The sequence below is a fragment of the Felis catus genome, chromosome C2, assembly GCF_018350175.1.
Source record: "Felis catus isolate Fca126 chromosome C2, F.catus_Fca126_mat1.0, whole genome shotgun sequence".
Taxonomy (NCBI): domain Eukaryota; kingdom Metazoa; phylum Chordata; class Mammalia; order Carnivora; family Felidae; genus Felis; species Felis catus.
In genome coordinates this window covers 98,035,327-98,053,607 of record NC_058376.1, presented here as the reverse complement: position 1 = coordinate 98,053,607, position 18,281 = coordinate 98,035,327, and the positions used below count along the sequence as shown (strand labels likewise).

The 18,281-nt window shown below is 39.3% G+C and overlaps 1 protein-coding gene across 2 annotated transcripts in view; it reads right to left on the bottom strand.

Annotated features, from left to right (window-relative positions):
- WDR49 (WD repeat domain 49) overlaps nucleotides 1-18,281 on the bottom strand; it is a 140,492-nt gene that overhangs the window by 63,221 nt on the left and 58,990 nt on the right. For both annotated transcript variants that reach the window (XM_045037304.1, XM_019810469.3), the window contains exon 7: nucleotides 17,446-17,679. In XM_045037304.1, coding sequence (XP_044893239.1) covers nucleotides 17,446-17,679 — 234 coding nt within the window. The remainder of the gene's footprint in view (nucleotides 1-17,445; nucleotides 17,680-18,281) is intronic.

Genomic DNA, 18,281 nt, shown 5'->3' with positions numbered 1-18,281 from the left:
GCACCAGGTCTGAACCTAGGATGCCTGAGTTTGGAGGTCAATTGTTTGACCTTGGGCTCATTACTTAACCTCTCTAAGCTTCAGTTCCTTCACTTACAAACCAGGGAGAATCATAGTAACTGCCTCAAACCATTTTTAAAAGGCTTAACTAAAGTAATATTTATAAAGCATTTAGCATAGTGCATGGCATACGATAAATAAGCTGTAAAAGTTAACTAGTGTTACTATTCTAGTTAAGCTTTATTTGTCTGACTCTCTATTTTAGGTGATATCACTTTTCATATCCAAACTAGTTCAAAAATATTTAATGTCTTTCTTTCTTTCAACCATGACAGCAAATACAGACAATTACAATTTTAGAAGCCAGATTATAGATGTACATTGAAATTTCAAATTAGATCAGATTTGTGAATTTTTCACGTAATTACCTACGAATTTCAATTGCATTCATCAAAAACAAAACCATGAAAACATACAATTTTCCAAGCATGAGTGAAAATTTTGATGGCGTTTTAAGAAAAGGTTAAAGGTTATGAAGGGTTTTATTATTTCTATTCAAAAAGTATTTATTGACCACTTACATGTTAGGCATTTCCATACTAAATGATAGGCATTCCCTGATAAGGACAAAACAACACAAAACAAAAAAAGCAAAGTAAAATGTGACCACGTTCAAGGAGAAGCCTTGCCTACTTGTCCGAGACTGGCATCGGCCGCGCCACAAAGCATCTAATCAGCAACCACACCACTTTTATCTGCTGTAGACATTCAGTGAGGAATTAGTAACTTTCACACTTTGCTACTTGCAGCAAAACTCTCCCTCCGCTGCCCACCTGGCTGAGCCCCAACACTATTCATCAGTTTTCAGCACCTTTCTCTGCTCATTTAATGATTTTTCATGAAATCAGAATCAATAATGGCAATAGTATACAGCCAGTCGGATTTCATTTTACGGCAGTCTGCAACCCCCAGGAAAACAATGTGCTGAAAAACAAGGACTGACTGTGTCACAAACATCCTACCAGGATTAACCAGACTCTCCTGTCACTATGACAATCTCAGAATACAAGAATAGCAAGGCAGGCGAAAAGACTTTCAAAGTTTGGTGAGAGAGGAGTGCACTTAACATCACTTGGCAGGTGAAGGAAGTGTTTGACTACGGGACGGTGAGGACTTTATTTTTAGCAAGCTGATTTTCTCAGTAATAAAGCCCAGGAATAAGTATTGGCATCATATTTACAGGCCGGATTTTGATGATACCAAATCTCATGAAGTTTTTGGTTCATTCCTGGCTGCTTCTTATCAGATGAGACCTCAACCGACGAGGACGCAGCAGGGCCCCGGCAGTATGCAGGGCAGAAATGACACTACCCTAAGAACTTCACTCCAGCGCAAGTGGGTTTCGGAGCAAATCGTTGTTCTCCACCTTATGTACCCAAGCTAATAACCATTTAGGAATATATGGGTCTTTTTGTCTCTCTCATCTGAAGCTGTCACAGCCAATGAGGCAATTCTAGGAGATACGAGGTTGTATCCATGTCCCTTAATTGTCTTCTTATATTCCAACAGCAGTAGGCATTTTAGTTGTCTCTCCATGCATTCCAAGTCCTAGGTCTAAGCAGGAAGGGAAATCAAAAATTACAGCAGCAGATATCGCTGGCTACCAAGGGATGAGGACATTTGATTTAATTGCTGTTTATAGTTCTATTTTCAGTCAGTCCTGTTTGAGGCCCCATAATATAAAGCAGGCTACCTCCTTTATTTCTATTGTGCATCAAATCTCTTAGAAGTTACGTCTCTGTAAGTAGTGAGGCGAGGGGAATGATAATATCTAAGTCCTGGTACGGAAGAGGATTCAAATATTTTAAGGCAGCCATTCTCCATTTATAAATCTTATTTATTACCTCTTGTAGAGTAACTTGTAATTTGCTCTTTCAAATTCATTCCTCGAGTTTACTGAACCCCTACAATATGGAAGACCCGGGATTTAGGTGTTGGGGATTCAGCAGTAAACAATTCCTGCCCTTACATTTAGTGGAGGAAGAGACGCAACCAGATGAGAAAACAAAATAAAATAAAAATATATGGCTAGTGGTGATAAGCATTATGGAGAAAAATAAAACTGAGAAGGAGGAAGAAATCACTGGGAGTGAATGCAAAGCTGGGGGCTCAGAGAAAGCCTCCCTGAAGAATCATTTGAAGAAAGACATGACTGAGGTAAAGGAGGAAGCCATACAGATACCTAAGTGAAGAAAGTTCCAGGCAAAGGAAACAGCAATGCAAAGGCCCTGAGGTAAAGTGCCCTGGGCACATTCAAGGACTAGCAAGGAGGTAGGCTTAGGCAGTGTGAGTGAGGGGAGGGGCAGCAGGCTGTGACCACGTTAGGTAGGCATTCAAAACACTCCAAATCACCAGGCATCCCCAGGAACTAGGCGACAGAAAAATACCACTTTCTCTTTTTTGGCTAATATTTACTTAGCTTTTACTCCTGCTTTGTTCCATGTGTGTTTATATGGAATATCCCTTGTTCTTTGTCAGAACATCTACAAGGGAGGTATTATAATCCCTATTTTATAGATAAGAAAACTCTTGTTTAAAGAAGTTAAAAATCACTTGCTCAATACAAAGTATTGGGAACTCTGACTAAAACCTCACCACTTCCCTCATTCTAAACAAATAGCTGAGAAAACACTACTTCAAAAAGTAGTTGAGATTGGACTTCCAACGTTCCAGTTCTGCCTGCTCAGAAGTCATCCACCCTAACAATAAGTAAAAAGCCAAACAAAATTCAAAAATCAACAACCCTTCCCGGATCAATAATAGAAATGAGGGCAAATTGCTATCCCCCAGAACTGGAGATATCAACAGGCAAATAGACAAAATAACAATTTAGCAGAGCAGGAACTCGTGAACCGAAACTCCACGGGAAACAGTGCTGGGATAGAAAAACAAGAACCGTAATTGACGAATTGCTGGAGGCTCTAAGTGGAGGAGTCTGAGAGCTAAAAATTCCAGGGGGAGCCAGTCATGGGGGGGCCCCACAATTTTATGAGCTTTATTTTGAGGCTATCGACCAGGTTTTTACTGTAATTTTGGAGAAAAACCCCCTCCTGCTTCTGGCAGGGGCAGAAGCAAAGAAAAGGTTTCAAAATACATTAGAGTAATTCTGTTCCTCTTAACAAGGTCTGCGCTCGAGGGAAACTACTTAACCAGGGCCTCACCTGCTGGGGGTTTATCAGCACTTAACTGGCCTCAGGAAGGAAAATACCAAATTCTAGCTGGCTCTAGCCTTCCTGTGGGATATAAGGGTGGGGAACAACTGGGAACCCTATGTGAAGCTCACATATGTCCAGAAGCACAGGCTCACAAAAGACTGACACCTAATCCTAGGAATATAGAATCCTTCCCCGCCCCCACACCTCACCACCACACTTCTAAAGGCCTATTTACAGCAGTTCCTTTCACCATATTTCCCACTATCAAGAAAATATTAATATGAGAGGAGAAGATCGATTCAGTAGGCAGAGAGGGAAAGATTAGGGCCTGAGGTCCCTGGGTGGGGAAAAACACATATTTTGGAACAATGCTGGGAGTGTCTGACCACAGCAAATCCCCTCAGGTGCAATGTTCCTCTTAAGAACTAACAGACCCCCACCTACTGTCCCTCAGGTTTCCGTCAGGAATTGGAGGAAAGACCTAGGTATGGCTATAGGCCACCCCTCATACAATGGAAATTAGCCAATCAGGAATGGACAACTCAACACCTCGAGTTATCCAGTCAATAAGGGTAGAACCTGAGAAGGAACAAGGAGGAAGTGAAGGGGAGAGTAGGGGAGGGCTAACCAAAACCTTATAAAACAAGACCCTTGTGTCTTGGGGGGGGGGGCATTCACTTTTGAATATCCCCTATCTATAAAGAGCTTTCCAACTAGTCTAACTTTGTAATCTTATACTCTAATAACTTTTGCCTGCTGCTCATTTTATGTCCACCTCTTAATTCTTCAAAGCGGAGAGACAACGAATCCTGGGTATTGTGGTGAAAGATCCTGCAACACTAGAAAACATTCTAAAAGGCAAAAAAAATAGTTTGAAGAAAGAGAGCAAGCATCACACCCAGACATGGCAGCAGGGATGTTGGAATTATCAGATCGGAAATTTAAAACAACTATGATTAACGTGCTAAAGGCTCTAATGGGTAAAGGTAGCATGTGAGAACAGATGGGTAACATGAGCAGAGAGATGGAAATTCTTAGAAAGAACCAGAAAGAGGTGCTACAGATCAGGAGGGAAGTATGCCTTTCATGTGCTTACTCACAGACTAAATGTGGCTGAGGAAAGAGTCTCTGAGCTTCCGGATATATCAGTAGAAACCTTGAAAACTGAAAAGGCAGAGGACAAAGACTGAAAACAAAAACAAAATACAGTATTCAAGAACTGTGGGGCAACTACCCAAGGTATAATATTCACACAATGTGAATACAAGTAGGAGAAGAAAAAAAAGGAACAAAAGAAATACCTGAAACAGTAATGACTGAAAATTTTGGCAAATTAATGACAGGTACCAAGCCACAGATTCAGGAAGCTCATGTGACACCAAGCAGAATAAATGCTAGAAAAATAAAAATAAATAAATAAATAAATAAATAAATAAATAGCAACACCTAGGCCTAGTGAAGTCAAAGGTAACATCTTAAGAGAAGCCAGATAAGAAAGACAACTTATCTTCAAAGGAACAATAAAGATAAGAATGACATTTGACTTCTCCTTAGAAAACACAATCCAGAAGGGAGTCAAGTGAAATATTTAAAGTGTTGAGAGAATAAACCTCCCAACCTAGAATTCTGTATCTCGTGAAAATAACCTTGAAAATAAAGGAGAAGTAGACTTTCTCAAACAAACAAAAACTAAAGGAATTTGTTACCAGTAGGCCTACCTTCAAACTATGTTAAAAGAAGATCTTTAAAGATAAAGAAAATAAAGTCAGAAAACTGGATCTACACCAAAAGGGAAAAACATTAAAGAAAGAATAAGTAAAGGTAGAATAAAAACTTTTATTTTTCTTGTTCTTAATTGATCTTAATTTGATCTAACAATCAAAACAATAATACCAACAATGCACTAAATTATGTATGCTTCTGTATACATACATGATTATATAGAGATATATGCTAATATATAAGGGAAATGAATGACAACAGTGATACGGGGGAAAGAGGGAGGAATTAGATTATTTTGTTATTATAAGGCATGAAAACTACTTGTAAAGTAATATAGTGTTATGTGAATGTGGACTTGGATCTGTTATAAACGTACATTGAAAACTCTAGAGCAACCATTTTTCAAAAGCTAAAAGCAAAATGTAACTGATATGCTAAAAAAAAGAGAGGAAATAGAATCAATTAAAACCATAGAAAAAGAACAGAAGATTAAAACAGGAACAAAGAACGAGGGCAACCAATAGAAAACAGTGACAAAGTGAAAGCTATTTATCCAACTATATCAATAATCACTTTGAATCTAAATGCACTAAATGAACAAATCAAGCCAGATTGTCAGGTTGGATAAAAAAAATCAAGACCCAACTATATGTCGTATAAAAGAAACTCAATTTAAATGTAAAAATACATTCAGATTGAAAGTAAAATGGACAAAGAATGATATGCCATGCTACCACAAATGAAAAGGATGTGGGAGTAGCTATAGTAATTTCAGACAAAGCAGACTTTAGAGCAAGAAGGTTATTAGGGATGAAGACGAGAATAATAATAAAGGGTCAAGTCTCCAAGAACACATAACATTCCTTAATGTGTGTGACTCTAACAAACTGCATCAAACCACAGGAGGCGAAACTGGTAGAACTGTAAGGAGAAATACATTAATCCGCTTTTATAGTTGAAGATTTCAACACTCCTCTTTCAGAAAGGGACAGAACCAGCAGGCAGAAAATCAGTAATGATATAGTTGAACTCAACAATATCATCAATCCAGTGGATACAAATATAAAATAAACTACCTCATACAACAATGACAAAATACATATTCTTCTCAAGCTTGTATGGAACTTTCACCAAAATAATATGCCCCATATTTTGGGACATAAAACACACCTTAAACAAATTTAAAAGAATAAAAATCATACAATGTCTGGTCTTCGACCACAGTGAAATTAAACTAGAAATCAACAACAGAAAGGTAACTAGAAAAATCCCTTAATACTTGGAGATTAAATGGCACATTTCTAAATAACACATAGGTCAAAGAAACTCTCAAGAGAATTTTTAAAATATTAACTAAATTAAAACACAAATAAAAATTTTAGGATGCAGAGAAAGCAATGCTTAGAGGAAAATTTATGCATATATTGGAAAAGTTAATGCAATTAAAAGTAAGCAGAAGAAAAGAAAAAATTAAAATTAGAGCAGAAATCAATGAAACTGAAAACCAAAAATTAATAAAGTCAGTGAAACCAAAGCCTTTATTGAAAAGATCAGTAAAACTGATAAGACTTTAGCTAGTCTAAGTAAGAAAAAAAAGAAGAGAGAAGACATAAATCACAAATACCAGAAATGAAAGAGGGGACATCACTAAAGATCCCATAGACATTAAAAGGATAATAGAGGAATACATACTATAAAAACTCTATGCCTACAAATTTGACAACCTAGACAAAATGGGCCAACTTAAATACACAATCTTCCCAAATTCTCACGAGAAATAGACATATTAGAAAAAAATAGACATAAGAGAAGTCCAAATAGGCTTATATCAGTGAAAAAAATTAAATCAATAGTTAATAATGTGCCTTTTTAAAAAAATTATTTAAATTCGAGTTAGTCAACACTCAGTGCAATATTGGTGTCAGTAGAATTCAGTGATTCATCAATTACAAACAACACTCAGTGCTCATCATCATATGTGCCCTCAATAATGCCCATCCCCCATCTAGCCCATCCTCTACCTACCTCCCTTCATCAATCCTCAGTTTGTTCTCTATTGTTAAGAGTCTCTTATGATTTGTTTCCCTCTTTTTCCCTCTTCCCAAATGTTCATCTATTTTGTTAAATTCCACATGACTGAAATCGCATGGTATTTATTCGTCTCTCTCTGATTTCTTAGTGTAATACACTCTAGTTCCATCCATGTCATTGCAAATGGCAAGATTTCATTATTTTTGATGGCCAAGTAATATGCCATTGTATATATGTACCACATCTTCTTTATTCACTTATCAGTCGATGGACAATTGGAATCTTTCTATCATTTGGCTATCGTTGACAAGGTTGCTATGAACATTGGGGTGCATGTACCTCTATGAATCTGTATAATTAATAATATTCTAAATCAGGAGCACCTGGGTGGCTCAGTTGGTTAAGCGTGACTCTTAACCACGCTTGACTCATAACCATGTCATGATCTCATGGTTCATGAAGTTCTAGCCCTGCATCAGGCTCCGCTCTGTTAGTGCAGAGCCTGCTTGGGATTCTCTCTCTGCCCCTCCCTGCCTCTCTCTCTCAAAATAAATAAATAAACTTAAAAAAAGTTAAAAGCACATAATGTTCCAAAACAGAAAGCACAGGCTGAATGGGTTCATTGATGAATTCTATGAAAATTTCAGGAAGAAATGATACCAAATTACTATAGTCTTGTTCAGAGGATAGAAGCAGAGGGAATACTTCCTGACTCATTCTACGAAGCCAGCATCACCCTAACCAAACAAAATACCAAAACCAAAGACATTACAGAAAAGAAAACCACAGACAAATATGTCTAAACATAGATGCACCAATACTTAACAAAATAATAGCAAATCAAATCCAACAATGCATAAAAAAAGTCACATAGCATAACCAAGTGATACTTATCCCAGGTATGCAAGGCTGCTTCAGCATTTAAAAATCAATTAATGCAAACCATCACATTGATAGGAAGAAACATCATGTGATCATATTAATAGATGCAGAAAAAGCATCTGACAAAATCCAATACCTATTCATGATAAAACTTATCAGTAAACTTGGGGTACTTGGGTGTCTCAGGTGGTTAAGTGACTGACTCTTGATTTCAGCTCAGATTGAGGTCTCACAGTTGTCAGGCTCTGTGATGGTGATGGGGGAGCCTGCTTAGGATTCTCTCTCACCCTCTCCCTCTGCCCTTCCCCTGCTCCCCCTCGTTCTCTCTGTCTCTATCAAAAAAAAAAAAAAAAAAAAAAAAAAAAAAAAAAATATATATATATATATATATATATATATATATATATATCTGTAAACTACTAGTAGAGGGAAACTTCCTCCACTTGATAGAGTACTTGCAAAAAACATAGAACTAATATCATACTTAAGGGTGAGAAACACGAAGCTTCCATACTAAGGTACAAGGCAAGCATATCCCCTCTTATCACTCCTTTTCAGCATCATCTAGAAACTTTACCTAACTCATTAAGACAAGTAAAGGAAATAAAAGGTATAAAGATTAGAAAAGAAGGAATAAATTGCCTTGGTTAACAGATGACATGATCCTCTATGTAGAAAATATGAAAGCATAAATAAAAAACTCCTAGAACCAAAGTGATTACAGCAAGATAGCAGGATACAAGGTTAATATATAAAAGTCAATCATTTTCCTATAAAGCAGCAATGACAAGTAGAATTTGAAAATAAAACTGCAATGCCATTTACATTCGTAGTTACTGAAATTAAATACTTAGGTATAATTTAAAAAATGAACAAGATCTATATGACATAAACTACAGACCTCTGATAAATGAAATCAAAGAACTAACTAAATGGAGATATTCCATATTTTATGGATAGGAAAACTCAATATTGTGAAGATCTCAGTTCTCCCCAACTTAACCAATATATTCCATGCGATGCAAATAAAAATCCCAGCAAGTCATTTTGTGGATATTGACAAACCGATTCTAAACTTTGCATAAAGACACCAAAGACCCAAGTGAGCTAACACAATATTATAGGAAAAGAACAAAAATGGAAGACTGACACTGCCAACTTCATGATTTACCATGAAGTTTCAATAATCAACACAGTATAATACTGGCATAAAAATGGACAACTAGATCAATGGAACAGAAAAAAGAGCCCCAAAATAGATGCACATAAATGCGGTCAACTGATCTTTGCCAAAGAAACCAGGGCAGTGTAACGGAGACAGGATAGTCTTTCCAACAAATGGTGCAGGAATAACTGGACATCCATATGTAAGAAGATGAATCTAGACGCAGACCTCACACCCTTCACAAAAACCAACACGATGGATCACAGACCTAAAAACATAAAACACAAAACTGTAAAACGCCAAGAAGACACATTGGAGAAAATTTAAATGACCTTGGGTTTGGCAATGACTTCTTAGATAAAACGTTGAAGGTATGGTCCATGAAAGACAAAAACGGATAAGCTGGACTTCATTAAATTTAAAAATTTCTGCTCTGCAAAAGACACTGTCAAGAGAATGAAAAGGTAAGGCACAGATTTGGAGAAATTATTTTCAAAAGACACTTGTGTTGAAGTACTGTTACCCAGAATATACAAAAACTCTTAAAATTCAACAAGAAAACAATCCAATTAAAAAATGGGCCAAAGATCTTAACAGACACCTAACCAAACAATATAAACAAATGGCAAATAAGCATATGAAAAGATGTTCCACATTATAGGGCATTGGGGAAATACAAGGTAAAATAATAATGTGATACTATACATCTATTGTACACACTATACGTTCCAATAGAATGGCTTAAATCTGGAACACTGACAGTATCAAATGCTGATGAGGCTGTAAAGCAGTAAGATCATTCATTCTTATTGCCTGTGTGAAAGCAAACTGGTACAGCCATGTTGGGAGGCACAAAACTAAGCATATTCTTACCATACAAGCTCCCAATCATGTTTCATGATATTTACCCAAAGGAGTTGAAAACTTATGACCACACAAAAGCCTATGCATGGAAGTTTACAGAAGCTTTATTCATAATAGCCAATACAGGGACGCAGTCAAGATGTCCTTCAGTAAGGGGCGCCAGGGTGGCTCAGTTAAGCATCCAACTTGGGCTCAGGTCATGATCTCATGGTTTGTGAGTTTGAGCCCTGCGTTGGGCTCTGTGCTGACAACTCAGAGCCTGGAGCCTATTTCAGATTCTGTCTCTGTCTCTCTCTGCCCCTCCCCCACTTGCATTCTGTCTCTCCTCTCTCTCTCTCAAAAATAAACATTAAAAAAAATTTAAAAAGGGGCACCTGGGTGGTTCATTCGGTTAAGCATCCTACTTCTTCGGCTCAGGTCACAATCTCACTGTCCATGAGTTCGAGCCCCGCGTCAGGCTCTGTGCTGACTGCTCAGAGCCTGAAGCCTGTTTTCAGATTCTGTGTCTCCCTCTCTCTCTCTGCCCCTCCCCCGTTCATGCTCTGTCTCTCTCTGTCTCAAAAATAAATAAACGTTAAAAAAAAATTAAAAAAAATTAAAAAAAAAAGATGTCCTTCAGTAAGTGAATGGATAAATAAACGGTGGAACATCTATACAATGGAATACCATTCAATATTAAAAAAAAAAAAAAGATCGCTCAAGCCATTGAAATACATAGAGAAAACATAAATGCAGATTACTGAGTGATAGAAGCCAATCTGAAAAGGCTGTATGCTATAATGGTGGATACATGAGATTATACATTTGTCTAAACTCTCAGAATGTACTACACCAAGATTGGCCCTAATGTAAACTGTGGTTACACTTGGTGATAATGATGTGTCAGTATAGGTTCATCATTTGCAATAAATGTACCACTCTAGTGGTGGGTGTGGATAGTGGGGCAGGGTATGAGTGTGGGAAGACAGGGGGCATATGGGGGTATCTTTGTACTTTCTACTCAATTTTGCTGTGAACCTGAAAGTGTTGTTCAAAAAAACAAATTCTTTTTTAAAAAAGGCTGAGACTGTTGAGAGAGGCTGAGGAAAGGGTGGCTTTTATGGAGACTATTTGACGATATCCATCAAGGTCACTGACATAAATACTCTCTGACTCCATAATTTCAGCTCTAGGAATTTATTCCACAGATATTTCCTCACTAGTGCTAAAATCTGTGTGTTCAAGGTTGAAAACTACTACGTTATTTGTAATATAAAAATACTGAAATCAAAAAATGTCCGTAAAAGCTGACGAAAAAACTTTGTTACAACCATGTAATGGAATACTGTGCAACTGTAACAAAGTAAGACGTTACTCTAGGTAATGAGATAAGATGATCTTTAGGCTGTATTGTTAGGTGAAAAATCAATGTACAGAACAGTGTTTCTGTGCATACAATATGCTATCGTTTGTGTAAACAGCATTCAAAATAACATCAATTCTTAAATATTAAGAATTAAATCTATCCATATTTAAAAGTGAGTATATATGTTTCCTTGTGTATGAATAGAATAGCGGTTAAAGGTAGTTCCTGAAAGTCAAAACTGGTTGCCTTGAGGGAAGGAAACGGAGTGCGTAGAGATGGAGAAGAGGAAATTTTCACTGAAATTTTCATCAACATCCTTTTGAGTTTTGTAACATTGAAATGTGTTATTCTTTCCAGGTTAATGACATTTAAATATGCATATGTGCATATGTGTGTATATATATGATTTGTTGTAACCTTAAGATGAGGGTACTCCCCATGTCTCCAACAGGTGACCAGAGCCCATGGCCTCAGGATTGACATGTAACCAAGTACAGCCTCAAGCTGACCACTTAAGAAGAGCCGTGTCAATAAAAGGAAGGTCACTTGGAGTCCAGCAAATAAGGCAGGCAAGGAGAAAGTTTTCATCAGTGTTCATCCAGCTATGTCCAAAAGAGAAACTCATTGGCTTTGACCTGAATACAAGCACTAAAGAGGTATAATGTCTTGTAAGGCGGAGATAAGTTTCCCTCAAGCTTGTCCACTTCCCTTTGCTCAGATTTACAATTACCAAGGGAACTACCAATTGAATTGGTTAGATTCTCAAATATCTCAATTCCCAAAAAATGGTGTGCAGAAGAGAGGACAAGAGATACACTGTCACTAAAAATATTATAGTCCAGCCCCATTTAAAAAAAGAAAAAACTTTTAATGTTTATTCATTTTTGAGACACAGAGAGAGACAGAACACGAGTGGAGGAGGGGCAGAAAAACAGGGAGACACAGAATCAGAAGCAGGCTCCAGGCTCTAAGCTGTCAGCACAGAGTCTGATGTGGGGCTCAAACCCACGAACCGCAAGATCATGACCTGAGCTGAAGTCGGATGCTTAACCGACTGAGCCACCCAGGCTCCAGCCCCATTTTTAATGAATGATTTGGCATTATGCCTTGCTGTGATAGTACAAGAGGTGGTCCTCGATAAAGAGCACCACTCTGGCTAATATGAAGAGGGTCTAGTCTTCAAATTTTCCAAGTCAACATCCCATGCTGAGACGTGGGAACCCCACCAATGATCTCGAGGGTCCTGCTGGAGGCAGCCAGGCAGCCGCGGACATGTCTCTTTACATAACCATGCATGTGATTAATATGCTTACTCTTCGAGATTGGGTAAATGGTAAGATTCTGGGAGGCAATTTGTGTATCAAATTATCTAATATGCATATATTTTAACCTAGAATTCATTCCTAAGATTTTACCCTAGAGAAATAAAGTCATGAGTGTGAATATATTTATGCACAAAAAAGTTCATAATAGCAAAATTCTCATCAAGGCAAATGGATCAGTAAATTATGATACACACACAGGGATACTGTGCTGCTTTTTAAAAATGATTTAGTAGATCTACATACACTTAGGTACAAGGAAATATATTCCAATATATTATAGAATAAAAAAGAAGCTTACGGAACCATATTTATATAAAATATTCTATGCACATAGAGATATTTAGAACATATTGATGGTATTTCAGCAATACTTAGTTCCTTATTTGAGCTTACTGCATTGTTTTAATTTCTTATAATAAGCATGTAGTGCTTTACAAAGCTAAGTTATTTAAATAATAAAAAATAGTTAATATGGTTCCCTGCCTAAATGCAATGATGCCTAAATATCTAGTCTGACTATAAATATGTCCTAGATGCAAGACAAACTGAAACATCACCATATTTTACAAAAACAACATAAACCCACATCATTAGGATGAGAGCCAGAGTGATCACTCAGAAATTTTATCTATTCCAGTTTATAGGAGTCCTACAAATACATTTCTTTTAAGTTTCCTAACCTCATGAGTTTTTAATAAAAGCTCCATTTAAGAACTCGGTGCAAAGACAGTTCATTAGAACTGCCTCGGGGATATTGAGTTCCTTTGATTCTTTCAAAATTCAGCATTCCAGGGACTCCTTCATCCTGTCCCAACTTGTTCTGCTGTGAGCTGTGAGGGCAAGCTTTGCCGGGTGAGGTAAAGCATGTGGTTTCTTTTAAAAGATTTTGCAGGGTATAACATCACTTTCTTAGATTAGGGTACAAGGATACCAAAAGGCAGGTGGATAAAGAAAAGTCGCAGAGCTGTGCCCAGTTGCTTTAATACAGGGATTATGTCAGGTCTCTGCCGAAGTCCAAAGAGAACGAAATAATAATAAAGCTTCGGCAACATATTAAAATGACAACAGAAAGGGAGGTTTTCATTAAACTCAGACAAAGAGAAAGTCTACCAAAACAAAACAAAACAAAAAACAAAAAACCCCACCAAACCAGATAACCAAAGAACAAGTTCCTGTGGACTGAAAAAGCCTGGATTCCTTTTGAACCTGGAATGAGAAAGGGTGATATGTGACCAAATCTAGCAATTGAGATGTATTTGATGCTTGGGAGAGTCTAAGGAGTTGTAGGGAGATACAGAAGTGGAATGGAAGGATCTTCCTCCCCTTACATCAAAATCAAAGGAGGAGAGAAAAATGGGAGTTTAGTTAAGCGTTTGACTGGAAACAACTAGAAATGTCAGCAACACTCAGAGAGGGGAGAGGTAAGTAAGTGTGGGGTGTCCCTGCAGATTCTGGGAGCGGAGAGGCCCAAGAGGAGCTCTGGGGATGAATGTTTATGAGCAGGAAGTGAGGAGAGAAGGGGCAGGATCAACAACTACCTCTCCTAAAGTGGTGTTCCCGGATAAGCCCAATTCAGGATCCCCTCCTCCATTCTAATCCTCCTAACATCTTGCTTTCACATGCACATGGTTAAAACAAAGATTAAGGAATAGCAAGAAGTTTAAGAATAGTAGTGTCGTAAATCACCAGCATTTAGCCTGAGAGGTATAGGGGGCAGGGGGAGCCTTGATAAAGCTGGCTGTTTCTAAGAGGCAGGCTATAGCAAAGCAATGCTGCAAAGATATGTGCTGTTGCCAATTTCACATCTATGCTCCGCACCTCCATCACCCAACACCCTTGCCACAAGACACATACATTTTTAAGAGTCAATCAACTGAAGCTTAGACATGTTAAGCTATCTGCTGGACCCTGAACTCTGATCTAACTCAGCAGATCTAAAAACTTTAGATCTTGGGGGCACCTGGATGGCTCAGTTGGTTAAGTGTCCAATGCATGATTTCGGTTCACGTCATGATCTTACAGTTCATGGGTCCGAGCGCCTTGTCTAACTCTTCCCTGACATTGTGGAGCCTGCTTGGGATTCTCTCTCTCTCCTCTCTCTCTCTCTGCCCCTCCCATGCGTGCGCTCTCTCTCTCTCTCTCTCTCTCTCTCTCTCTCAAAGTGATCTTGGGATCCCTTAAGGCTCTTAAAAATTACTGAAGAATCCAAACAGGTTTAGTTTATGTGGGAGACAGAGACAAAGATAAATATACTATGTATTTACCATATTAGAAATTTAAACTGAGAAACTGTGAAAACACAAGAATACAAAAGCTTATATTCTTTTAGCCATTAGAGAAATGATGTCATCACCCCTCACGCAGCCTCTAGAAAACCCCAGTGTACATTCAGGAGACAATAATGAAAAACGCGAAAGACTACTACTATGATGCAAAGAGTTTTGATCTTGCATATTCTCTGAAAGAATCTGAGCTCCCTCAGGGGTCTGAGGTCACACTGTGAAACTGCTGGGTTTTTCTTTTTAATTTTTTCGTTTTTATTTTAGTGGAGGGAGGGAGGGGCAGAGAGAGGGGGAGAGAAAGAATCCCAAGCAGGCTCCATACTCAGCATGGAGCTCAACGCAGAGCCCGATGCAGGGCTCGATTCCCTCATCCTGGGATCATGACCTGAGCTGAAACCAAGAGCTGAACATGTGACCAACCGAGCCTCCCAGGCACCCCGAAAACTGCTGTTTTAAACTCAAGTCCATGCTTTATTTTTCCAAGACCAGGCTGTGGTACATTCAGTGAATGACATTCACAATCTGGCTGTAAACTCCCTTTACTGCCTCAACTCCCACAACATTTGCTAAGTACCTCCAAACACCAGAATAAATCCTCTCCCTGTTGAAAAAAAAAAAAAATGTCCTGTGAGTACGGGAGGCTCTCTGAAAGCTCATGCTGTGTCTTCTGTCTGGAACTGCTTCCTTCCCCTTTTAGAGAGTCCCACTCTAAGACTTCAGGGCTCTATTCTGTCACCCAGCCCAGCCCCAGGCAGAACTGACCACCCGCTGTGGACACAGCACTTTGCTCTCATCTCTACTGCGTTTTACCGTATTCCACCTTGAAGGTGTGAATTAGTAATGTGTCTGCCTCCCCTTCTTCCATCCCTCAATCCTGAATTGGGCCCCTGCTTAGCAGTGAACACCAAGATGGTCTGGACCTGAATCTCCCCGAGCTACTGGAAGGAAGAGACGGGAGTGTAGGAATCTGACTCCTCATTCCTGGCACCTGGACTTGTTCAAAACTGTTTTATTTGCTTGGTCTAATTACTCTGAAATGATACATTCTCACTGGGGGATGGGACTGTGGGTGACTTTGTTTTCTTTGCTCCTAACTGCAATACATGTTTATAATTATAAATGTAATGCCACATTAAAGTGTTTCTCTGTAGCCTAGCCGCTATAGTTACGAAACACGTATGCTAGGGTCGGTTCTATGTGCTTTATATACATATTAATGCTTTTAATTATTTACACTGCTAACAGTAAAAATAAGTAGAGGTGTGAACACCCAACTCAACCGTACGGTGATTCTTCCCGCTTCATACCCCATATGTGCATGTTCTATTGTTCCCTGCAATTCGCCTATATTTCCGCTATCTTGGCTTTATCTTCACATCCCAAATGGGAGATTCCTCATCTTCGTGTCCCGTTTCCTGAATTCCGCCTGGGAGATTGCTCATCTAATGGCGAGACAACATAAGATCTTCACATCCACGTACAGACCTAGCTTTTTAATTTTGCAGATCTCAATTAGCAAAATGTTCTCCTGGAAATAAATAACATCTCTCAGTGGCCACCAGGGAGCCGAATTAACTGGCTGCCTTCATAAACTTCAGTAAAACATTTACGGGAGAATGTTCCCCGCAGATGGAATTCGAAATGGATTGTTTTGTAAAGGATTTTTATCTCCTACAATAACCAGAAAACAGAGTGTTTAAAGTACTGACACGGCACACTACTCATTACCAACAAAGGGCTTTCCACCCCTTGCACAAAAACCGAACCACTCATTTCTGCACGAGCGCAGAAGCTTCTACGGAGGGGAAGGGAGGACGGGTTGGAGTTATTGTTTAATTGGCCGCAAGCTGGATACCAGCTCTCTGCTCCGCTCCTGCTGTGCAGTTACCATCAGGCCTGAGGTGATCACTGCAGCAGGCTAAACTTCCCTGGTGCCTCTCCCTCCACGACGCCGCACGCTGGTCCTCTCGGAAGGCCTGGGGTCTGCGCGGCATCTTTGCTCCAGAGGAGCAAGGGCGTCCTCATTGACATGCAGGTGGCGATCCCGTAAGCAAAGGCTGCAAAGTGTCATTAAAGTAGCGGGGAGACAGACGCCGCTGGCGCTGCATACCAAGTGGCGCCACATTTAACTGAATCATTTTATTATGAATACATTCCGGGCTGCCACTGTGAGCCGCTGGTGTAAAATATGCCTGGCAAAATGGATCTCTGCTAATTACATTTCATGCATATTTCAGAACTTTCCGCGGAGATCCAGGAGGATGGTGCTCATAAAAGAGAACTTTACAGCCAGGTTCACTGGCATTTGGCACCAAGACCCAAACTAGCGAGCGACGAACAGAAGCTCAATTATATTACACGTTGTGTTTGTTTTAGTCGGACTATCCTAATTCCTTACAACTCTATCTGTGCTGCTGTGGTCACGGGCTGGACACGAAATCACCCTTCAATTCCACCTGAACACACATTATTGCAGAAAAGCACATGGCTGTTAAATCATTTCTTCCCCACATTTTTTTTTTTCTATTTGTCCTCAGTTGCCTTACACTGAATTAAGGAAATGAGCCTCTGGACATGGGGACGTGTCAGAAGAGTGACAGAGGAGCATCATTACCTGCTTCAAGACTGAATTGTAAAGAACACAAGTGACTGCTTTCTTGTGACTCTTCACCCTCTTGCCGGCCTCGCTTTTCATTGCCAACCGTCCGAGCTGGTTATTAAATGAGATGAAAAGTCGTCCGTGGGCTTCATCAAAGTGGAAGAGACATCTGAAGTCCTGACTTTTGGAGAAAGAACAAGCTATCCTCTGGATGGACAGCTGGTGCTGAATATCCCAGAGTCTCAAAACCTGGTTAAAAAGTGACAAAGTCATATGAACATGTCAAGAATAATTGTAGCCTTTTAGCCCAAATCTTTTCTAGTTCACTCTCAACCCAGGGCAGATAGTTGTTTCCTCCACAGTGTTACAGTTATTTATACTGTAACATATGGCACATATGACATGAGAGAGAGTGAGAGAGAGCACACTCAAGTGGGGGGAGGGGCTGAGGGAGAGGGAGGGAGGAAGAGAGGAAGACAGGAAGAGAGAGAGAGAGAGAGAGAGAGAGAGAGAGAGAGAGAGAGAGAATCTTAAGCAGACTCGACACCCAGAGCAAAGCCCAATGTGGGGCTCAATCTCACAACCGTGTGGTCATGACCTGAGCCAAAATCAAGAGTTAGATACTTCACCAACTGAGCCACCCAAAAGCCCCAAATGTCTCCTCACTTGTAATCTTCCGCATGGAAGAATTGTGTTTTGTCTCAATCCCCGGAAGGATGTTGTATTTAGCAAGTGCTTGTAGTAGGCAAAAATAATAGTCCCCCCAAATGCCCATGTCCTAATCCCTGGAGTGTGTGAATATGTTGTTTTGCGTGACAAAAGGGATTTTCCAGGTGTAATAAATTAAGGGC